Below are 24,250 nucleotides of genomic sequence, written 5' to 3'. Positions count from 1 at the left end.
TATTTTCTTGCTTGCTGGTGGCTTACGGTGCATTTTATTGACAAGGTGTGAAAATGTCACCTAGCAGAAAACTCAGGAGAAAGTGAATTGCATATGGGCCAGGTAGAGAAACGCAAAAGACCTCTAGGCACCTGGTCCCTGCGACAATAACCATGAAAAATCACAAGACTCAAATCTGCACAAATTACTTTTTTCTTGTGGGAAGAGACAGAACCAGATTATCTCAAACAGTCTAGAACAGGAATGCCCATACTTTTTCGGCTCACAAGCTACTTTGCCGAGGCCAGGAGATCTACCAACGTTTCAAATGCTAAGCTTACCACCGACCCCGTATAGGTAGTTAGGTATAGGTGCCTTCAGTATATTTTAGCTAGGTATATGTTATGTGCTTTAGTAGTTAGGTATAGGTGCCTTCAGTATAGGTTAGCTAGGTATATGTGCTTTAGTATGGTAGTTAGGTATATGTGCGTTATTATGGTAGTGAGGTACATGTGCCTTCAGTATAGGTTAGCTAGGTATAGGTGCCTCCAGTATGGGTTAGCTAGGTATATGTGCTTTAGTATGGTAGTTAGGTATATGTGCGTTATTATGGTAGTGAGGTACATGTGCCTTCAGTATAAGTTAGCTAGGTATAGGTGCCTCCAGTATAGGTTAGCTAGGTATAGGTGCCTCCAGTATGGGTTAGCTAGGTATATGTGCTTTAGTACGGTAGTTAGGTATATGTGTTTTATTATGGTAGTGAGGTATATGTGCCTTCAGTATAAGTTAGCCAGGTATAGGTGCCTCCAGTATAGGGTTAGCTAGGTATAGGTGCCTCCAGTATAGGTTAGCTAGGTATAGGTGCCTCCAGTATGGGTTAGCTAGGTATATGTGCTTTAGTACGGTAGTTAGGTATATGTGCTTTATTATGGTAGTAAGGTACATGTGCCTTCAGTATTAGTTAGCTAGGTATAGGTGCCTCCAGTATAGGGTGAGCTAGGTATAGGTGCCTCCAGTATAGGTTAGCTAGGTATAGGTGCCTCTAGTATGGGTTAGCTAGGTATATGTGCTTTAGTATGGTAGTTAGGTATATGTGCGTTATTATGGTAGTGAGGTACATGTGCCTTCAGTATAAGTTAGCTAGGTATAGGTGCCTCCAGTATAGGTTAGCTAGGTATAGGTGCCTCCAGTATGGGTTAGCTAGGTATATGTGCTTTAGTACGGTAGTTAGGTATATGTGCGTTATTATGGTAGTGAGGTACATGTGCCTTCAGTATAAGTTAGCTAGGTATAGGTGCCTCCAGTATGGGTTAGCTAGGTATAGGTGCTTTAGTACGGTAGTTAGGTATATGTGCTTTATTATGGTAGTGAGGTACATGTGCCTTCAGTATAAGTTAGCTAGGTATAGGTGCCTCCAGTATAGGTTAGCTAGGTATAGGTGCCTCCAGTATGGGTTAGCTAGGTATAGGAGCCCGTTTAATAGTTATCAGTTACCTCTCTCCAGCGATGGTGTCTGTGGCTTGTCCTGGTCTCCACTCCCTCAGCTGCAGCTGCCTGGAGGGAAGATGTGCAATCTGGCGGCTGAGGGAGCACTCCGGGGGGCAGCGTGAGTGCATCATGGCAGAGCCGCCCCTGCGTTCTACAGCTGCTGGCCGCAAAATTTAATGGGCCGCGATATACCGGTAGATCGCGGCCTCACGGCCGCATCACATTAAATGTTGCAGCCGGCAGCTGTAGAACGCAGCCGCCTGGCCGCGTCCCATCAGATTCTGCTGCTGGTCACTGGATCGTGGCCAATCAGGGGAGGAGAAAGGTGGTCTAGAACCACTTACAGACAGTGGCCCATATGCAATTAACTTTTTCACCTGAGTTTTCTTCTAGTTGATATTTTCACATCTTATTAATAAAATGATTTTTTAAACCATCAGCAAATGAGAAAATACTCAACATAATTTTGATAGTACTTTTTCATCTACCTTTTGGTACTTTTCAATTTCAAAGTGCTGAAAAGTTATTTTAAAAACAATATGAAAAATTATCTCCTAGGAGAAAACTCAGGAGAAAAAAGTTAATTGCAAATGGGCAAGTGAATAGTCAGATCAGGCAGCAATCAAAAGCTTTCTTACCCTGCAGCAAATCACTCTATAGGCTAAAAGGTCACTCATTTTCACACCATTCCTTTTAACTATTATACATTGGGCAGACTGTAGAGATGGACACTACCTTTAATCATGGCGTGCCTCAGACGTTGCTGTACAGAATGGTATTTTTCCCTTAATGGAACGCGGACTTCATCAGGATGGGGAAATGCTTTCACCATGATTTCTGCAACCTGAAAAACACACATGCATTCTTGAGACAGGTTTGCATTTTGATTTTTTTTTCTGTAGCGCCACCTGCGGGTGAAATTCAGTACTGTGGTGGTATCATTACATGCAATAATTCAACATCTGAGCCAGGGAATTTCCCTTGTTGCCTTCTGGCTAGACCCAGCCCATTTCCCTTTGCTCTTTAGCTTATGCGTGTACCTTTTTCACTGGAGGCAGCTCACTGATCAGGCTCAGGATGATATCTTGCACCAGCTCCTCGCAGTTTGTGACTCGGGTAAAAGGCAGCATTCTACATGCCCAATCCAGAGCTTCAAAGCAGCGCTCAGTCACACAGGGGTCATACTCATCTGAGCTCTGCGGGGAAAAAGATTTACCTCATTAAGAAAACTGACAACCGGTCACAAGTGGATCTAACAGACTCCCGTTACTACTGCTGGGAACTAGGTAACTAGCCATGAACAGTCTCTATATTGCGATGGCAGAGCCTGCTCAAAGTCGCCCAAGGCACTCCCACAGTCTGTGTGTGCAGCTGTACTGTAGACCTGAGGAAGCGGGATGGTCCAGCAAAACGAGTCGTCTTTTCCTGTCTCCTATAAAATTATTACCTTTAACCCTCCCACCTGAGGTAAGACTTTCACTGCCAAGTTTACCCATTGCATACTACATTGGGGCGCCTCCTCCCATTTTGAAAAGATTACGGAACTTAAAATGAGAACACAGACTTCAATCAAGTAAGCACTGGCGGTTACTTGCAACAAGCAAAGAAGGCTATGAGATAGTTTTCTTAAAGCATGAGTGTATGCAAAACAAAACAATAAAGTGTTTTAATCTTAATAAATCTAAATATTCACCTTTTCATATATGTATGACATTCAAAGGAATATGCAAGTTATCTCTGAAAAAATTCTATTTACTATTAAGTGTTCCTTTTCCTCCCTCCCTAGGTTAAATACTCAGCTATAGAGAGTCAAGGGTCTGGATCCCATATAGGGCATTCCAGGTCCTTTCTCCGTGCCCTTTGTCCCCCGCTGTCCCCGTTTGAATTTGCATGCCTTCAGGACTCCTCAGCAGCATCCGTACTGCACATGCGCGAGCCCATGAGACTTGTGTGTGTGCATGCGCAGCACAGATCCCGACATCGTCAGAAGTACTCGTGTCCCCAAGTATTTGCGAAGACAATTGGATCCATATTACGCACACACAGCATGTGAAATACGGAGGAACCCAATTTCTGATGTACTCGGGGAGGATGCCAGTGGAGGGCCAAAGAGATAATCAACTAGCTGGTGGTATAATTTCAATAGGAAGAAATCTGTGGAACTCGGGCAAGGGGAGAGGACTGGGAAGGCCCAATGGGGTCCAGGGTCTTCCCTCTACATACATACACATTAGGATACCCAATATATTATCTTGGTTTCAGCATCAGAAACACTTCCTATAATACCGTATATTGCTAAATATTGGTATGTAGCGGCGCCCTCCCAGTGAGGTTTAGACTAGGCTATGATGTCAGGAAGCCTTCTCATCCCAGTGCACTCTGGGGCACCAAGTGGTGCTTCTGCTCACTTCAGAGCACAAACAAACATTCCCCTGTGATAAACCTGCCAGTAGTAAAGCTGTTGCCACCAGTGATAAATTTCAGAGTGAATAAAAGATTTTACAATGGGCGCACATTGACTAAATAGTTTATAACGGAGTTTTGCCAAGTAAAATCTAAAGTGTGTACATACCTTATGTGTGTAGTTACTATCACCCTAGATATACAGAGGATTACAGTCACAGCCTACATAAGACAGCAGCCATACCTTGAAAACCTTGCCGTTGTCCCTGGCTTTCTGGTATAGTCTGCAGCTCAGTGATAGCTTTTCACGAACATGCAGCATCCAGCACAGAGCACACAGCTCCCGAAAGCAGCCTGAAAAAGCAACAGAGGGGTTCACACATGAGGAATTTATGCTACAGAATCTCTTCAATAAGAAGTCATAGAGAAAAAAGTTGATTTCATCAGGTGGTTTATTTGAAAGTCTATGATTGGCCAATATATGGGGCATCATTTTACTACCTCAGTGAGTGAGTAGCCATAACCTTATATGGCAAGATGTCTGAAAAAGCCCTTATACCGGTAATTGGCTTGACCACTGGTTCTCTAACCATACGGGTATATAAAGGAGCAAACACCCTATAGCGAAAGGTTCATACAGGAGTGGGATTATGGAACCTGAGATGCTCCTCGGGCCATATGGGGCCCCTCAGGAATATTTGTGAACTTATCTGAGAGAGATTCAAGACAAATGAACATTTGACCAGAGGCAGATATGGGCACTTGCAGATTTTGCAGCTGCACCGCAGTCAGGACCAGATTATCCCCTAGGTTCATGTATGTGTCAGCACCCAGCCCCCTTAGAAGCTGTCTCTCCCTCCCTGTGCCACTCCCCTTCTTGTGTACCGTATATACTCGAATACAAGTCGACCTTGTGTATAAGTCGACTCAAAGATTTATCCCTCTTAAGTTGGAATTTTTTATTGACTCAAGTATAAGTCTACCCAGAAAAGTTAACAGCTGCACTTGGGGCTCAGGAGGGGTTAATGACTGCACTGCACTCAGTGGGTACAAATGGGAATGTCACTATTAGTACACACATTGCTCATAGTGCCCAGTGTTGCCTGCGACTCATGTATAAAAGTCGACCCCTATACTTTTATAAAGTGAAACAGACCTACATTTCTAGACATATACTCAAGTATACACAGTAATTGTCTTTCCCTCATTCTGTTTCATTCTCCTTCATGTGGCTGCCTCCGATTATGACTATGCACTTTGAGAAGTGCTGCAGAAGATGTCAGCACTATATACACAAAAATAGTATGGTAGAGGGTTTTAGACTAGGACTATGGTAGGGATTAGGTAGTAAATTCCTGCGAGGACAGTCAGTGACAGGACTATATATTCTGTAAAAAAGCACTATGGCAGATATCAGATCTATTTAGATACAGAACAATAATAATAACAAAAATAATAATAATACAATGGTATGGTAGTTGGTTTTTTTTCTCTTTTTTACAAGTTTTCATCTTTTCCTTAGGAACATGTGTATGAGTTGCAGCAATAGTTGCTTGTGGCCCAGTCATGTATGAGACATAATTAATAGGTAGAAAATACCCCCATTATCTGTTGTGACTACCCCTACTTGTATGGGGCCCCATTTAATTTATTCTGAACAGGGGTCCACTGTTGGCTTTGCCCACCACTGCATTTGTCCATTCTTTTTCGGTAAGTATTTAATCATTAAATGTTCTATACCGGTGTATAAGATGAATGGGTGTATAAGACGACCCTCCAAATTTTCCAGTTAAAATATAGAGTTTGAGATATATTCTCCATACAAGACTGCCCCTCTTCCTACACACACACCAAATAAAAATTAAACAAAATCATAAACTGGTGCTATGTATGAACAGCTACTGCTGCTGTACTGTATGTGGTACCCAGCATATAACAGTATATAGGTGATTGACTGGTTGGATTGTTCAACTCTCCCTCTCCCTAAGCCGATTGGTCAGCTCTCCTTGTCTACCTGATAATCAGAGTGGTATGGAAGAATAGATTGTGCCGTGCCCATATAACACGCCTCTTTCACCCTTCTGGCCCACCCTTGTATCCTTATTTACCTCCTTCTCTGCCTCTCAGATCTCGCACGTGCGCCTGCGCCGCTTCACTGCAGTCCTCAGCAGTGAGAGGCGGTAACAGGATAGGGCGTATCATCCGCATCAATGACACCCGGCGTAAAAGACGACCCCTGACTTATCAGATGATTTTAAAGGGTTAAAAAGTAGTATTATACGCCAGAATATACAGTTATTTTACATCCAAGCGCTGAGGTTTTTTTTGTGTATTCTGAAACCACAATCCCACTTCAAGTACACCTGAACTGAGTGGTATGGAGACTGACATATTGATTTCATTTTAAACAATGCACGTTGCCTGCCTGTCCTGCTGAGCCACTGCCTCTAATACTTTTATTCATAGCCCCTCAACAACCATGCAGATTAGAGGTCTCAGACACTACTACAGCCAAAGAGATTAGCAAGACTTCTAGGCAACTATTTTGTTTAAAAAGAAATGGATATAGAGGCCTCCATATCCCCCTCACTTTATGTCCTTTTAAATGAAGTACTTTGGTAATATGTAGGTGCCTTGCCAAACTAGTTCCACAAGTTTTGTTAATTATCAAGAGAGCCCCACTTACTGAGCACACTGCATGACACTAGATCACCACTGGCATGATCTCCACTGGCCCCCGGCTTGAGGAAAACTGTCTTACTGTTTGCATAATTCAGGAGGGATTCTGGAAGTAAACCCAGAGGAGGTAAGGAGCCTTTGGCACGAATCTGAAACAGAAGGAAAGGAACGAGACAATATTAATTAAAGAGGAACTTCAGCCTAAACAAACATACTGTCATTAAGTTACATTAGTTATGTTAACTACAATAGATAGGTAATACAGTATAATCTCTTACCCACCTTGTTTTAAAAGAACAGGCAAATGTTTGATTTCATGAGGGCAGCCATCTTTTTGGTTGAAAGGAGGTGACAGGGAGCATAAGACACAGTTCTAACTGTCCTGTGTGCTGATCACCCCTCCCAGTTGCTAGGCAACGTGAACAACAACATAGGAAATCCCATCATGCTTTGCACAGCATCCGGGAAGAAAGCCTGGGCAGTTTTCTTTGATGGGGCGGAGTTTAAGCTTTTGTGCAGCTAAAAATAAGGCTTATGTAAGAAAAACAAAGTTCTGATGCTGTGAAACTGTTAAAGAAACACCAAGCCTTTTCAGTGCTGCTGAGTAGATTTTTAGTCTGGAGGTTCACTTTAAGCCCATTCATACATGTGCTGTCAGGTGTATGAATGAGATCATTCACAGGAGTCTGGGCTGTCGCAGGGAACTGGCTGCCTAATTATGCTATTTTGGGAACACACACATGCACACAAATGCATATATATTTTATTTTGGGACATTCCAGCTTCATTATGAATTTCTGAGGACATCCCACCTAATTGTGAGCTAAGACTTAAAAATGTCAGTTTTAGAAAACAGTACATATACAGTCTGTTTTATTACGTCTCATTATGAGCCTGTGTGGTAAATAGTGCTTTATTTTATGTTTCTTATTGGCCTTGGCTTGAAGCAACAAATCTAACCAGCTTCACCATCAGGGACACTGCTGCATCTGCGCAGGTTGCCTATGGCATGAAACCTAAAGCAGCAGCACAATGTTTATACACTTGGTTAATAAACTCTCCCTACACAACCTGTCATGTCATATGCATTCAAGTGTAAAAGTGATCAGAAGTATTGAGAGGGTGTACTTATAACCTTCTGCATGACTTTCCGTGTTCTTTTTATCTGCTTGATGTACCACTGAGCAGCAGGAAGGGAACAATGAGCCGCCCGCAGCAGTAAAAGGATTCTCTGAAGAACTCCAGATAACTTCTGACGATTTAGTTTCTCCTGGTTCAAAAGCAAATCACCTGGGTCCTCCTAGAATTAAAAATAAATTACAAAAATTACAAGACAGGTCCACTGAGACACCCCAAACGAGACCTGAATAAACGAGAATTTTATTTTATAGGAGCTACAGCCTTGCAGAACAGACAAGGTTTTGGACTAGTCCGGTGGTCTACAAACTTGGCTCTCTAGTCCCACAATGCATTTGCTTTTATGAATCATGACTGTGGCTGTCAGACTCCTGCAATGCATTGTGGGACTTGTAGTTCCTTAACAGCTGGACAGCCAAGTTTGCAGATCACTGGACTAGTCCATTTCCTCATGGGGGATTCTCAGGGTTTTTTTTGGTTTTCAATAGCATTTCCTGAATGACAGTTTAACTGCAAAAAACAGTAAAACACCATCCAGCCTCCCTACTCACTTGCACGCTATTTTAGCAGTTAAGATTTTGCAACTGCCGTTCAGGACATGCTTTTAAAAATAAAGAAAACTCTGAGAATCCCAATGAGGAGATGGACTAGTCCAAAACCTGACGGTTCTGTCAGATTTTAACTGCTTACTTTTTTTTGCTAGCGTGGTCCTTTAAATGTATATGTCCCACCCCACCTGCTCAATGTTTCCAAACTGAACTGATCATAACTCAGCCGTTCACAAGGGTTGTATGAAGGAATTGAGCTGAAACTCCCTGGACTTACTTCGCTGACTGAGGAGGGCTGGGGACAGTAGAGAGGTGGCGCTGGCAGGTACAGGCGCTCAGGAACCAGACCAGACAGCTTTCCAATAAGCTCTTTGGCCGACTCGATCAGCTGGTGAAGACTTTCTGTGAGAATTTCTGCGTCGGCCATTACAGCCGCCTTCAGCATTTCCTGCACGGAAGTGAACAGAACATCCGCATCTTCCTCCTCAATGGGATCTGAAGAAAGACAACAATCGCAAAAACAGTTTGCAGTTTTAACTAAAAGTAGTTCTCTGTCAAGAATGTCCCAGTCAGTAATCGTCTAATTCAATAAGGCAATATAAACAGTACCAATGCTCAAAGTTGAGGAAATACAGGTAGTCCCCAGTTAACAAACGAGATAGGGACTGTAGGTTCATTCTTAACCTGAATCTGTTCTTAAGTCGGAACATTGTGCCATCTCTGTCCCCTGTGCCCTCAGTATCCCCCTCTCTGCCATTTTTTCTTTGAATTTTTTAAAAATCAATTTTCTCAAAAACTACAAGTCCAATTTGAAAAAAAAATTGGGACTTGTTCCTAATGGAAACAGAGTTCGTATCGGCGGGTCATTCATAAGTAAAGTACAAAGCTGCTTAAAGAGGAGCTGTTAGGTATAAGGTCAGAAAAAAAAAAACACATCAGTAGCTAACTATTGGCTATACTTACATTACATATGCATTTCACTGTCCACGTTTGGATTTCACAGAATTTTTATATAGTATTTGCAGAGATTGATGCTCCTGACAGCTCATGGCAGGTTCCATGTTTGTCTGTCTTGTATGAAGCCAATTGTGATGTAATATCCTCTCTCACCCTGCTTCCTGATTGATGATTCTTTAGCCCTCCCAATTCCCAGCCCTCAGACACTCCTACCAGCCTCTGGTCTAGCGAGGCATATTGTTTGTCACTCAGCAGCGGGGGGGGAGGGGGGGGGGGGGGGGTTCTTTTCAATGATCGGATCTTTGAACCGAATCTTTGAATCATCTGCAGCACAGGGAGAGGTGCAGGGAGAGATGCAGCAGGAAGATTGTGCTTGTGCACAGAAGCTGCAGTTCCTGTTTCTTCCAGACATCCACTGTGAACCGAATCTCGGATGATTCGACTCACAAAAAAGATCCGGATCAAAGATCCGAATCGTTCATGACCTGGACAACACTACTGTTGGATTGCTATTCAGCCAACAACAAAGTAAGAGAGATTTTTTACTTCAGTATTGTCTTTTTGGCTTCCTTCTAAACTGTTTAACACAGGAGAATAGAGGTTTAAATTAGCTTTTGTAGCCTAACAGTTACTCTTTAACCAGTTCATCTCCTCCTCTGCAACATACCACTGCTAGCTCACTCCCGGTCACTGCAAACTATTTCCAGCGTAGGCACATAAACACGATTTGGGCAGAGCAACTGCTCCATCAGCTGAAGACATGCCTACTATAAATTGAACAGCTTCTCCAAAACGATCCAGCACAGCTCTTTTGTCAGAAATTACTTAATTGGATCATAAAAGACAGAACAGTTACAGCTGCATAGTGGCCAGTATGCAGCTGTAACTGTTCTGTCTTTTATGATCCAATAAAGTAATGTCTGATAAAAGAGCTGTGCTGGATCGTTTCGGAGAAGCTGCTTGATATACCCAGAAGGTACACGGGTGGATCCGCTGCACGCTTGTCGCCTGCATCCCTGGAGTGCGGTCTCACATATGCTTTTGGTTACTATAAATTGAAGACCAGTCTCACTGATGACCTTTTTGTTTACTAAAAACTGCCACATTTAAAGGAAATCAGTAGTAAGAATAATTAAAAATGAAATCATACATTTACCTACGGAAAGGGGAGGCTCCGAATCCTATTGAGCATTCCCTGCCTCCTTTCGGGACTCTGGTTTGCCCGCTGTCCTGGTGTGAAGTTACTTCACCTCCGTGAGCACTTTTGTCTCCCAGGGCTTCAGAGGAAGGGCTGGTCAGTACTGCACAGTATGGAGCCGCCTGTCTTTGGAAGCGCTCCAAGGACACAAATGTTTCTGAAACCTTTTGAGGGCTTATGGAGGTGTATTTGGTCAAATAGCTATAAAGGAGGCGACATCAATGGAATGAGGGGACCGTGAGGAGATTAGGAAGGCTCAATAGGACCCAGAGCCTTCCCTCTCCATAGGTATCTTATTTTTTTTTCTCCCTTTAGTTTTACTTTAAAATGAATAATTTAAAATAATATCCTATTAAATGCATATAAACAAAAAAAAAAAAACTTTGAATACTTTTAAATCTAATTCCAAGTAGTACTGGTCAGAATACTCACTAAAAGGCAAATACTTTTAATAGTACTTTATGAAAAAAACAGTACGGTAATTACCAGTGAAATGCTTGGTCTCGGAGAGCTTCTTGTCTGGGGTATTCACACTTGGAGGCTGGCCAAGGAAGGACTGTAACTTCTCCTTGAATATGTGTGCCGGGGACAGGCTCAGAGGCATGCTGGGAACATCTCCATTACTTCTGACAGAACATACCGGAACTTATTAAAACAAAGAACACACAGCAGCCTGTACAAAAGCAGAATGAAGTACTGGACTATCCACTGAAGTCAATGAAATGTATCACATACTGTCCTATATATGATGTACTATGTATGGTAGTAAGTTTGTATTACCGTATATCACGGACTACAAGTCCAGAAAGTTAGGAATGACACAGTATAAAAGTATAGGGGTCGCCCTATATGACAGTCAGTCCTACATTTCTCCACTTATAGCCAGGTTGGGGGGTGTCTACCGCCCTCCACACAGCACCAAAGCTTTTAGTGTGCTTTGACCCATTCCCTTCACCCTGCAAAGACGATCCGCCTCTCACTACACTAATACTGGCCACACTAATTGGGGGAGGTTCACTAATACTGTCCAAACTGAAGGGGGGGGGGGGGGGCACTAATACTGGACAGAATGATAGGAGGGGGACACAAACGTTGGCCACACTACTTGGTTGGAGGACACGAATATTGTCCACACTGATGGAAGGGGGCACACTAATACTAGAAAGAACACATAAGCGTAGCCGACTCTTAAATGACATAAAGCATACATAATGATCACAAAGACACATGGACACATCTCTAAAAAGTATCCTAAGGAGGGGTCCACACAAACATATGTTTTTTCTGCCTATGCCTTGACAAAGGGGACCCCTAAAGGCCCCGAAACGATGGCCGGACAAAACGGTCAGATGAACATTGCAGGTGTGTAATGGAGCAATAAAAACTTTTTGCTTCACTAAGACGGTGTGCGGACCCCTCCGTTGGATACTTGTTTGTGCTTCCTAGCAGTCCTGCACCACCACTCGCACAATGAGGTGTGCGGTTCCTTTTTCTACATCACATCTCTAAAAAGGCCACGGAAAATGAACCCTAATGAGAAACCCACAGGCCGCAGTCCTCTATTAAGAAACCAATCTGTGCATTCAAAGAGCAAGTGTGAATGAAGCAATACTGCCTCTAAATTGCATAAATGCAGAAGAATATTTCTTAGATTGCATCTTTGATATTGATATAGGTTAATATAGAATGCTGATCCTGGACCCAATCAAAGAACAGGAAAAAAGATGGTTACAAGCTGTAGGTATATTGAGGGGGGAGAAAACAACACTAATACTGGCCACACTGATGGGGGGGAGACGCACCAATACTGGCTGCACTGGTGGGAGGGGGCACACTAATACTAGCCACACTGATGGGGGGGGGGTCACTAATACTGGCCGCACTGGTGGGAGGGGGCACAATAATACTAGCCACACTGATGGGGGGTCACTAATACTGGCCACACTGATGGGGGGGGGTCACTAATACTGGCCGCACTGGTGGGAGTGGGCACACTAATACTAGCCACACTGATGGGGGGTCGCTAATACTGGCCGCACAGGTGGTAGGGGGCACAATAATACTAGCCACACTGATGGGGGGGTCGCTAATACTGGCCGCACTGGTGGGAGGGGGGGGAAACACCAATACTGGCCGCACTAGTGGGAGGGGGCACACTAATACTAGCCACACTGATGTGGGGGGGGGGGGGGGGAGAGAGACACACCAATACTGGCCGCACTGGTGGGAGGGGGGACACTAATACTAGCCACACTGATGGGGGGGGTACGCACCAATACTGGCCGCACTGGTGGGAGGGGGCGCACTAATACTAGCCACACTGATGGGGGGGGGCACCAATACTGGCCGCACAGGTGGGAGGGGGCACACTAATACTAGCCACACTGATGGGAAAGGGGGAGAAACACACCAATACTGGCCGCACTGATGGGGGAGGGGGTCACTAATACTGGCCGCACTGATGGGGGAGGGGGTCACTAATACTGGCCGCACTGATGGAAGGGGGCACACTAATACTGGCCGCACTGCTGGGGGGGGGTCACTAATACTGGCCGCACTGATGGGAGGGGGCACACTAATACTGGCCGCACTGCTTGGGGGTGGATGACAAAACCTGGGCTCACTAATTACCTGAAGAACCATAATGGATGCATGTGGGGGCCTGGAGGAGTAATTGGCTGCACTTGGGGACTAGGAGAGCTTAGTAGCTGCAATACTTTATGCCGTGCAGCCATTAATCACTTGTGGTAGCTAAGCGCAGCCATTAACTTTGCTGGATAGACTGAGTCATTACAAAATTCCAGCTTAAGAGGGTGAAATATTGGGATGGACTTATACATGATGATATACAGTATGGCAATAAGCATACAAGGCTTAGATGGACCCAGCGCTGGAACAGTGGGCACCAGGATGATCCAGTCCATCAAGGGGCTTCCATCATCTGAGGCAAGTATCTCTAGCTTTACACTTAAGGTTCACTCTAAAATGAAAGGAGACCCACCATACAAATTTTTGCAGAGTCCTGCATTTTGCTAAAAATGTTTGGTTCCGGAACTCCCTCCTCCCCTCCCCCTTATAAAAAATGTAATACATACAAAATGGTGACTTACTCATCAGGAATGCTCTGTAGATGCAGGTTGTAGGCCACTGCCATAGAGACAGACATCTTCCAGTCCCCCAGCTGATTGGCCAGCCATGCAGCTTCAGGTATCAAGCCACCAATGAGGAGCAGGTCCAGAGCGTACTCCACTGTCCAGACTCTAGAGAGGTTCTGATCTCTCACTGCACTGGCAACGGTGCTGTGCTGTAATGTGATGACTCTGGGGAACTTATCTGTGAAGCAAGCATATTCACAATCACCTTCTCTGCAAATGAACTCAAACAGTGCCCAGATTTTCAGCTAAACAGCTGAGAACCGAGAAAAAGCTCAAGCACGCTTCCAATGATATTGTGGAATCTCGATAACTTTTGATGACAGGACACAAGTTTGCCCAGCTGTGGGCTCTGGGTAAATGGAGTAGAAGGGATATGACCACAAAGAGCCTTTTCTAAAGCTTACACCCACGGAGGCAAGTCATGCCAAGGGCAAACATATTGAATAAAAAGGGGCCAACAGTCTGAAACCTCCGACCAGAATCCTTATTTAATTTGTACTCTGAACTCTGAGTGGTTAGATTGGTCAGTTGTGCCTGTCCTGATAAATTAGTCTAGCGGTGTTTAATCACTAAACTCCTAGGGGTGGCAGTATATACCTGTAGAAACATGAAGAGGAGCCAGAACACAGACTTTGTGTGGGGGAAAGACATACAGCAGCTGGTTAGTAAAATAGGCAGCCATGAATCTCCCCATAGATTGGATGACAGTCAGTGCGGCTTCTGGAAGAACCTGCCCCAACAGCCGGTGTTCAGACTCAACACCTGCTGAATACAGGAAATAAGGGTGCATCAGTAATCTGTGTCTCATGGAAGAAGGTACTGAAAATGTATAAACTGTGAACGTACCGTGAGCTTCCTGCTCTGCCTCTGCAAGCAGACTGGAGCGGACCAGAAGCTCCTTCACCAGTTGGTCGCACAGGCCTTGTGCATCATTTAGGTTGTAGTTATACAAGTGACAGTACAGTATAGCCAAGTAATGTCGAGTCTGAAGTAGCCCCACTCGTCTTCCACCTACAAACAAGGAAATGTTACAACAGGCTACAGTGTGACCAGCATATAGCTATCTTTTCTTCCAACTATTTATGAAGGACATAGTTATACTATTTGCCTTGGGCTCAAAGTAATGCTATCTGTCTGCCACCTAATTGTCCTGCTGGCTCTTGTCTGCTAGTACCCGACTCAGCCATTTTACAGAATAATGTGACTTTCAGTTTAATTTGCAAGCATTCTCCTGACTGCATTGCTTTAGATCACTGCTACAAATCAATCCTTATCTCCTGTGCTCAAAGGTCAAAATATTGGAGCAGAGGAGAAAGTACTGTGTTTCCATTTACATTTATGTATAAAAGGCCTTGAAATGGTGGTCTGGTAAATAATGCAATGTACCTTAATTACAGATATTAGCCCAATTTTATTAATAAATTTAATTTCCAGAAAAATATTTTTATTTTTTTCCCTCTCTCTTTCTTTTGGTGGTACTTATCGCTAAGAATTATTTTATATGCATTGTAACAGAAATAACAAGAAAGAAATTGAAAAAAATCCATTCTTTCTCCATTTTCAGACATTATAGTTTAAAGTGGAACTGAAGATCTTGTAAAAATAAAGAGTTTCACTTACCTGGGGCTTCTGCCAGCCCCTTGCAGCCATCCTGTCCCGATCCTCCGCCACCAGCTAGTTTCATTACTCGACTTATAAGTTGAGGGTCCACTGTGCCTGCGCAGCCCTGCCAAGCGTATCCTTTTTCCGTGCTTCCGTCTGCAATAGCGCTATTGCGGACTGGAACGCAAAGAAGGTTACGCGTGGCCAGAGCTGTGCAGTGGTCTGTCGGCGAAAACCGAAAGTAGCCAGCGGCGGGAGAACAGAGGATCGTTGAGGACCGGTGCAGGACAGGATGGCTGCAAGGGGCTTGCAGAAGCCCCAGGTAATTGAAACTATTTTTAGAAGATCTGAAGTTCCCGGTTATCACTTTTATTATTTATTATTATTATTGTCTTTTTTTTCTTTTACAATCCCTTATTTGCAAAAAAAAAATCAATATTCCCTCATGGCATACATATTTAAAAAGCTAAGTCCCTAACGTAACAATTTATGTATTCTGTCACTTTGGCTCTTTGGGTTTTTTGACAAGTTTTTTTTACTATCGTAACTGTGGCGACAGAAAGGGGTTAATAGGGTTTTTATTTATATGTATGTGGACAAAAATAATAGTGACGAGCACTAATCTATTTGGACACTAGATAGCGCCTTCAAGCATAGAAATCTGGATAGCTGAATCACAGCTCCCTATACTATAGCAAAAGTGAAAAGTTGGAGGGGGTTACAGTTTCTCAATGAATAATCTCTGCTGTTCATTATTCATAGATCCGGAACTTAAAATTGGTGAATGGGAACATATTCCCATTCACAAATCTGTCCGGTAACATCACGGGGGCTATCGAGGGTGTGTGCGAGCGAGGGAGCTGCCCATAGGAAAGCAGACGACTATCTACGCCCCTGGACGGGAACAATACTCCTGCAGGGCAGAAATATACTGCCGCAGATGTACTGATCACAGCTGCTGGTTAAAGGGACTCCGAGGAGTAGCAAAAAACAAAAACGGAACTTACCTGGGGCTTTCTCCAGCCCACCTTGGGCTGGGAGATCCCCCGGCGTCCTCCTGGCTCCTCTCTGGGTCCCTCCGCAGAAAATACAACCGGCGACATTGGGGCCGAGTGTGGGGCTGACACTTCCTGAACGGTGACGCTCGTCGTCATCACGCCAACCGCCTGAATGGTGACAGTACTGTGCATGCACGGGCGTGATGACGACGAGCGTGGCCGTTCAGGAAGTGTCAGCCCAACACTCGGCCCCGGTGTCGCCGGTCGTGTTTTCTGCGTAGGGACCCAGAGAGCCCCAGGTAAGTTCCAGTTTCGTTTTTTGTTACTCCTCGGAGTCCCTTTAAGAAGCCAAACTATATATGACTGGAAGGTAACGGAACCCCACCTTTGAAGATTTTACACAGTGATGTAAGCCTGTTGTCATGTTTGCTGTGGGAAGGACAGTAACCTATGGCAGTAGGGAGGGAAAATTAGCACTGAGCTGAGTTGGAAAAAAAAAGGGGGGCAGCAGTGGCACCACAGAGAAACAATCAAAATGGAAACCAGCAGTATTTTTTTTTATATCCCCTTTCTCCTGAAATTGACATTAAACACTAAAAACTACAGGATAGGTAAGCTACATAAGTAATTTCTCATTGGATGATTTTACGTTATTTATTCAGTTAATTTGGAGTTCCATTACACTTTAAATCAAGTCTCATAAACAGCAGCAGTCAATGCTGCCTTTTATCTTTTAGCACTTCCAGGGTGAGTGAACCCAAAGCCTTTAAGGCAATGTAGATAGACATCCTGTAGAAGCCACATTTATTCCATACAGCAGTAATATTTCTTACTCTGAGCAGTGGCTTCCACAAGCTCGCTTCTCCAGAATTCTATACACTCTCTGTATGATCCAAACAAGAAAAACTCTTCACCTTAGAAATGAGAAAGCATCACATAATTATATTATTATATTATACGTAAAACAGAAGATATGGTTTAAGAGGTAGGTTTAAAAAAAAAATAAAAAATAAAAAAATCTTGAGGCAATTAATCTCCCAGACGTTCAATTTCTGAGCAAAAAGTTGCTCAATTAAAAAGCAGCATTTCTGCTTATATGATGAACAAAACACAGGGAGTACCCCTAGGACTTGTCATGTCCAACCCTGCACCTCTAAAATTTGGAGTGCCACAAGGATCAATCCTATCCCCTCTGCTGTTTGCAATCTACATGTTGCCACTCGGTACAATTATCCAACAGCATGGCCTGATGTACCCCTGCTATGCCGATGACACACAGCTATACCTGTCCTTCAAAACCTGGTGGAACAGACCCTACTCCAAACATAAATTCTTGCTTAGCTGAGCTACAGGCATGGATTAATGAAAACTGGCTGAAACTGAATGCTGACAAAACTGATGTCCTTTTTGTCCAAAGCCAGTGCTCGCCATCAAAACAGCTCTATCTTAAATCAACACCAATCAGGATTGGGCCCTCAGGCGTAAACAGCTCCATCCTTGTGCGCAGCCGTGGTGTGCTAATTAATGGGAAATTGAGTTTCAGAAACCAAATTTCGTCCGTAGTCAAATCTTCCTACTTTCATCTGAAGAACATTGCAAAAAATTAAACATCTGATTTCCCCAGAGCATCTTCTAACGCCTTCATCACATCACGGCTGGACTACTGCAATGCCCTTTATGCAGGCCTCCCAAACAAGGACCTGCACCGCCTGCAATAAGTGCAGAATGCTGCTGCTGCCAGATTGCTAACAAACCAGCCCTGTCACATTACGCAGGTCCTTTACTCACTGCACTGGTTACCAGTAAAATAGAGAATACTCTTCAAGATTGGACTGCTGACATTCAAATCACTGCACAATTTGGGCCCTGGATACATGAAGGACTTGCTGAAGCTGCACCACACCCCTCACAACCTCAGATCAGCAGCAGTGTTCTCCCCAGAAATTTTTTCCAGCCGGGTGGCATGAACAAGTAGCCGGGTGGGGTGTGATAACAGAATGCAGGGCCGGCGCTTCTCTGCATACAGCAGAGGAGAAGATGAGCCGATGACAGCCGGGTGGTCACCAAAACTAGCCGGGTGGAGCACCCGGCTAAGAGAGCCTGGGGAGAACACTGAGCAGGATCCATAAACTTGGTCACTCCCAGAGTGCACGTCAAAATCTTTGGAGACAGAGCTTTCTGTCATGCTGCCCCTACTCTTTGGAACTCCCTACCTTACCCAGTAAAGACAGCCCCTTCCCTTGAGTTATTCAAATCCAGACTGAAAAGCCACCTGTTTAGCCTGGCATTTCCGGACTTATAGAATTCTTCCTCTGTACCACGATTTACCAATCAACCAATTATTGGTCTGAGCCATGCTTATACGCTTTGAGTCCTACGGGAGAAAAGCGCTTTACAAATGTTGTTTGTTGTTATAGTAGTAATGATGTCCCAACATGACCTAGGCCCCGCAACTGCATCACACCACCCACAACCTCACATCAAAAGGGCAGAATAACTCTATCGCCCTCAGAGTCCAACTAAAAAGCTTTGAGCCAGAGCATTTTGCCATGCTGCCTCTATCCTATGGAATGCCTTACCAAATGTACTGTATATACTCGACTATAAGTCTAGATATTTAGGTCGGATTCATTTCATAAAAGTATAGGAGTCGACTTATACACAAGTCACGGGCAACACTGAGCACACTGAGTAAAGTGTGTACTAATAGTGACATTCCCATTTGCAGCATTTTACCCTGTGGTAAGTGATACTTTGGGGAAAGAAAATGCCAAGAACACACAGGTCAAGACACAATTAACAAGGAAAGGGGCGGGGGTGGCGGGCAGGAGGGGGGGGGGGGGGGATACTAGGCTGCATAAAAGGGAGTAAATAATTGCAGCACTTGGTGGCCTTAAGGAGGTATTGGCTGCACTTAAGGGACATGAGGGGTTAATGGCTGCAATACCGTATGCAGTGCAGTCATTAACTCCTCCTGGTCTCAAAGTGCAGCTATTAACTTTGCTGGGTAGACTTATACTTGAGTCAATAAAAAATTCCCATGCCTAAGAGGGTTGAATATTGGAGTCGACTTATACAAGAGGTCGACTTGTATATGCGGTAATCAAGACAGCTCCAGCCCTGGACAGGTTTAAATCAAAACTGAAAAGCCATCTGTTTCAGATGCACTGAGGAAGGCCACTGCTAAAGACAGACTTCCTCTGTCCATTGGGCAACAATCTGAGACTTAAATCATGAAACCGTGTACTGCACAAATAGAAAACAGATAACAGGCAAGTACTCATCATCATGGATTATATAACTATATGTGCACATGGGTTAATCACAATAAATATATATATATATATATATATATATATATATATATATATATATATATATATATATATATATATATATATATATATATATATGTGTGTGTGTGTGTGTGTAAAGGCTATACACCATACAAAATTCAATATTTTCTAAAAATGTAGCAGAATTTTCCACCAGGGCAAACAAACAAACAAAAAAAAACAATTACACTAAATTTTTCCATACAATCAATTTACTTTTCAGGGAAAAAAAACACAAGGAAATTGAATGTTTTGGTTGAACAGTGTATGGCCACCTTTAAAGGGAACCTGAATTAAGAGGGAGAGGGAGGCTGCCATATTTTTACACATTTTACACATGGTGCAGTGCGATTGTCCTGCAGTAGGAGAGCGAGCATGCATTCGCATTTAGCACTTTTTCCATGCCATAGACTTGCATCCATTTTGCTACTTCCGTCACATCACGTCGCCATAGTGATGCAAGAAACCGCGAATGTAGTAAGTGTGAAAGGGGCCTTAACCAGCGCCAGTTACCGTGCATCCTGCTGATCTTTCAGGCATCAGTAGTGTCTGACTCATGCAACTGAAACAAGCATGTGGCGAGTTCAGTCGGACTTCAGTCAGAAACATCTGATCTGCATGCTGGTTCAGTGTCTATGGCTAAACGTATCATAGGCAGAGAATCAACAGGACAGGAAAGCAATTTGCATTGTGTAACAGGAAATAAATATGACAGCCTGCATAGCCCTCTCACTTCATTTTCCGTTTAAAGAGACACTGAGGCGAGAATAATTCTCGCTTCAGAGCTCATAGTTAGCCCCTGCTAAAACGCCGCTGTCCCGCGGCTAAACGGGGGTCCCTTTACCCCCCCCCCCCCCCCCCCCGCAAAATCAACGTCCAAATTGGTTGTAGATTTTGCTGCTCCTAGAGGCAGGGCTGCAACCCTGCCTCTAGTTATGTCTATCAGCGGCGCATTGCCGCCTTTCCCTTGCCCCTCTCAGTGAAGGAAGACAGAGGGACGGGGGAGAGGCGGAGATACGCGTTGACAGACGCGTGTGGGGCAGGGCTGCGGCGGTTAGCCCTGCCTCAATCCGGAAGAATCCCCGGCTGCACGGAGGGGATTTCGGGGGGTAAGGGACCCCCGTTTAGCCGCGCGATAGCGGCGTTTTAGCAGGGGCACACATGCCCCTGCTAACTATGAGCTCTGAAGCGAGATTTATTCTCGCTTCAGAGTCTCTTTAAAGGACCACTGTAAGAAAAATAGTAACATTTAAAATGTGTGCATATACTTATAAGAAGTACATTTTGCCAAGAGTAAAACGCACTATAAATTATTTTCTCCCTATGTTGCTGTCGTCTACAGTAGGCAGAAAAATCCAACAGGTTTTAGACTAGTCCATGTCCTCATGGGGATTCTCAGTATTTTCTTTATTCGTTACAAAAGCACTCTGTGGAATGGACCTATACAAAGATGCTGTCCAGCTTCTACGCACTTGCTCACCATTTGGGCAATTGGATGGAGTAACTATCGTTCAGTAAATGTTTTTGAAAATAAAGAAAACCTTGAAAAAAAAAACCCCGTGAGGAGATGGACCAGTCCAAAACCTATCAGACCTGCCAGATTTTTAACCTCTTGCCGACCGCATCACGGCCTAACGTCGAATGGCGTAAGGTCCTTGGGGCCTGTTTTGCAGATCGTACACGCTACTGCGCGCGCATCTCCGCTTGATAGGCGAAGCTCCTCCTTCAGCCCCCCAGCAGCGATCACCCTAGGAGACTGTTAGACAGCGAAAGCGCCGTCTAATTAGCTCATACAGCGATGCAATCCACGGCAGCGCTGTACTGAGGACAGCCGTGAAGCTGAAGCCTATGACAGCTGATCACGCTGATTGGCTGGCGGGGGGGGGGGGGGGGGGGAGGGAGGGCTGGGGAATAAATGTGTGTGTGTATATATATATATATATATATATATATATATATATATATATATATATATATATATATATAAAAACTTTGGGGGGGAGCGATCAGACCCCACCAACAGACAGCTCTATTTGTGGGGAGAAAAGGGGGAGGGGGAAATCACCTGTGTGCTGAGTTGTGCAGCCCTGCAGAGAGCCCTTAAAGCTGCAGTGGCCCTTTTTAAGAAAAGGGGCCTGGTCTTTAGGGGGGTTTAACACTGTGGTCCTCAAGTGGTTAAAATATACTGTAAGCGATGGAGACATAAGAATTAAAAAAAAAACATTTGTAGTGCACTTTACTGTGAAACAAATGTACATTTTATACAAATGCATTGTACGTTTTTTCTCAACAGTGGCCCTTCAAACAATCCTCACACACCAATCATCCGTGAGATACGAGATTGCTGTACCGGTGACGGGGAGGAGGCGCAGCTCTCGCTTCAGGTGTTGTCCTGTAGACTGTAGCTCAGCTTGTAAGTGACACAGCAGAGACACAATGGCTCGTTCCTCACTTTGAACCTCAAGTGATAATAACATGGACTGATTTCCAGAGATTTGCTTTCTTAACCGAGTCTGGTACCAAAGAGTCTGATTGTACACAAGTCTCCAAAGAACTGCCAGCCTGCAAAACAGGAATAAAAATAGACATTAAAAAGAAAACTCTCTGACACCTGGGCCCATATGCAATTCACTTTTTCTCCTGACTTCTCCAAGGAGAATTTGAATCATATTCTCTATTTAGAATACCTTTTCAACACTTTGCAACTGAAAAAGTACCAAAGTAGGTGAGAAAATACTATCAAAAAATATTTTCTTGCTTACTGGTGGTATAAAACAGCATTTTTTTTTCAAATATCACCTAAGAGAAAAACTAAGGCGAAAAAGTTAATTGGCCCATAAGCTATTAACTTTTTTTTTATAAAGTTTTATTTAACAATTTTTCATTATACGCTATTCACTTTTTTCTCCCGAGTTTTCTCCAAGGGATCATTTTTCTGCTTATCTCACGAATATTATAAATGTGAAAGTTTAGATGTTTGTTACTCATTCACGCAACAATGGCTGAACGGATTTGAATGAAATTTGGCACACACATAGTACATTACCTGGAATAAAGTATAGGATATTTTTTATCCCCATAACCAAAAAGGGGGCGGAGACAAATACAGATATCAATGGGAAAATGTAAACTGCAGCCATTCTTACACTATTGATGGTAGGGTTCTCAAAGTTTGTACAGTTGGCCACTGGGTGACTGGGATTAATATTCAGAAAAGTGGGTGGAGCCTATAAAAGCCAATCAAAATTCACCTATTGATCTTCAAGGGGAATATTTAATTGCTGCCATTCTTGCACATTTCAATACAAAAAAATAATTATATATATATATATATATATATATATATATATATTTTTTTTTTTTTTTTTTTTAAAGTAGATAAAAAGTAGTAAAATCAAATTTGTTTTAAGTCATTTCTTGCTTGGTGGGTGCTTTCAAGTGTACCTGTAGTGAAATGTGTACTTACCTAAGTAGTGGGAAGCCTCTGGATAATCCAGAGACTCGCCCCGTCCTTCTCCTCCTCGCCATTCCCGCACTGGGACCCCCCAAAGCCCATTGATAAGGACTCAACAGAGCTCAGCCACACAGCGCAGATGGCCGGTGGCACCAGCATAGTAGCACGGAGCGAAACGGGCTCTAAATTTTCTGCCAAGTCTAAGTGGCGGCTAGTTGGTACTGGGCAGATGCAAGCCATCCTGCACCTGTGCAGGGATGTCGTGCTTATTCACGTATAGGGGCGTGGCCATGCAATTCTGAGGGTCCCAGCTCTGGATCAGTGGTGAGGAAGAGGAGGTGGATCCTCCAGAGGCTTCCCTCTACCGAACTACGTATGGTATCTAGATTTTTGTGGATCTCACAGGTTTGCTTGAAAAGGTATTTTACTGGAAAGGCTTGAAAATCTCTCTATGAAAAAAACTCAGAAGAAAAATGAATAAGATATGGGCCTTTAAGATTCAAATCCCAACTTTTTGGTCTTATAAATACACACTGTACCTTTTCTCGGAATTCTCCCTGTAAGCCACGGCATTTGGGAGCTCTTTGAAAACATAATGCACCAATGACCTTTTAGTTGCTTGTAGAGGTGCTTCAAACACAGGGGTCTTTACAACATCAAGGTTGGTTGAACCGCCCACTGCTGTAGGCATAGACTCAAAATGTAAGAGGTATATTGCACTCAGGCTCTGGGAAACCGTCTTGAGCAAGCAGAAACTCTCCACCAGACTCTTGGAATACAGCTGACTGTGTTGGACGAGGATCAGCTTGACGGCCTCTGAGGTTAATTTGATCATGTGCCCAATGGCTTGTTGGGGAGACACATCCCAGTGCAGAGCAGCCAGACACTGATAAAGAATGGCAATGTAAGTAGCCCAAAGAGTACTTCCTTTTCCAGAATTTTTATAGTGCTTATCAGATTTTAACCTCGGACACTTAGGACTCTGAAAAAGTGACAAGAAATGTGTCAGGCAGCCCACAGTGTAGTGTAACAGAGTATTTGTCTCTGCTGTATTCCTCATAGTCACTCCAGTGGTCCAAGCCGTGAGTAACGTTCTTCTGATGTTCTGAAGCTCGCTGAGCAGGTCTCTCTTTCCCATACTGTGGTCACTGGCATGGATGGTATCAAACATGGATGCAAATTCAAGCCTGCCTTGATCAGCTTTCCCTATGGCACTGTCTGATGGCGCAATGTATTTCAAATACTCCTGATCATCACAATCCTCATCATCATCATCCTAGGGAGAGAAAACAGTCCTGCTTAATTAACACTGTAAAA

General features: G+C 43.8%; 1 protein-coding gene across 7 annotated transcripts in view; it reads right to left on the bottom strand.

The window, feature by feature from the left end:
• Positions 1-24,250, bottom strand: part of CPLANE1 (ciliogenesis and planar polarity effector complex subunit 1) — a 154,217-nt gene that overhangs the window by 91,530 nt on the left and 38,437 nt on the right. For 4 of the 7 annotated variants that reach the window (XM_068250647.1, XM_068250680.1, XM_068250697.1 and 1 more), the window contains exons 12-24: positions 23,473-24,209; positions 21,830-22,041; positions 16,978-17,058; positions 14,391-14,555; positions 14,142-14,309; positions 13,500-13,722; positions 10,876-11,015; positions 8,512-8,729; positions 7,685-7,849; positions 6,557-6,698; positions 4,115-4,224; positions 2,508-2,663; positions 2,203-2,311 (exon numbers count right to left, since the gene is read on the bottom strand). In XM_068250647.1, coding sequence (XP_068106748.1) covers positions 2,203-2,311; positions 2,508-2,663; positions 4,115-4,224; positions 6,557-6,698; positions 7,685-7,849; positions 8,512-8,729; positions 10,876-11,015; positions 13,500-13,722; positions 14,142-14,309; positions 14,391-14,555; positions 16,978-17,058; positions 21,830-22,041; positions 23,473-24,209 — 2,626 coding nt within the window. The remainder of the gene's footprint in view (positions 1-2,202; positions 2,312-2,507; positions 2,664-4,114; positions 4,225-6,556; positions 6,699-7,684; positions 7,850-8,511; positions 8,730-10,875; positions 11,016-13,499; positions 13,723-14,141; positions 14,310-14,390; positions 14,556-16,977; positions 17,059-21,829; positions 22,042-23,472; positions 24,210-24,250) is intronic. The other 3 variants (XM_068250664.1, XM_068250653.1, XM_068250688.1) reach the window with 3 other exon arrangements.

This window comes from Hyperolius riggenbachi, chromosome 1, assembly GCF_040937935.1.
Source record: "Hyperolius riggenbachi isolate aHypRig1 chromosome 1, aHypRig1.pri, whole genome shotgun sequence".
NCBI classification, from domain to species: domain Eukaryota; kingdom Metazoa; phylum Chordata; class Amphibia; order Anura; family Hyperoliidae; genus Hyperolius; species Hyperolius riggenbachi.
This window is presented reverse-complemented; position numbering and strand designations above follow the sequence as displayed.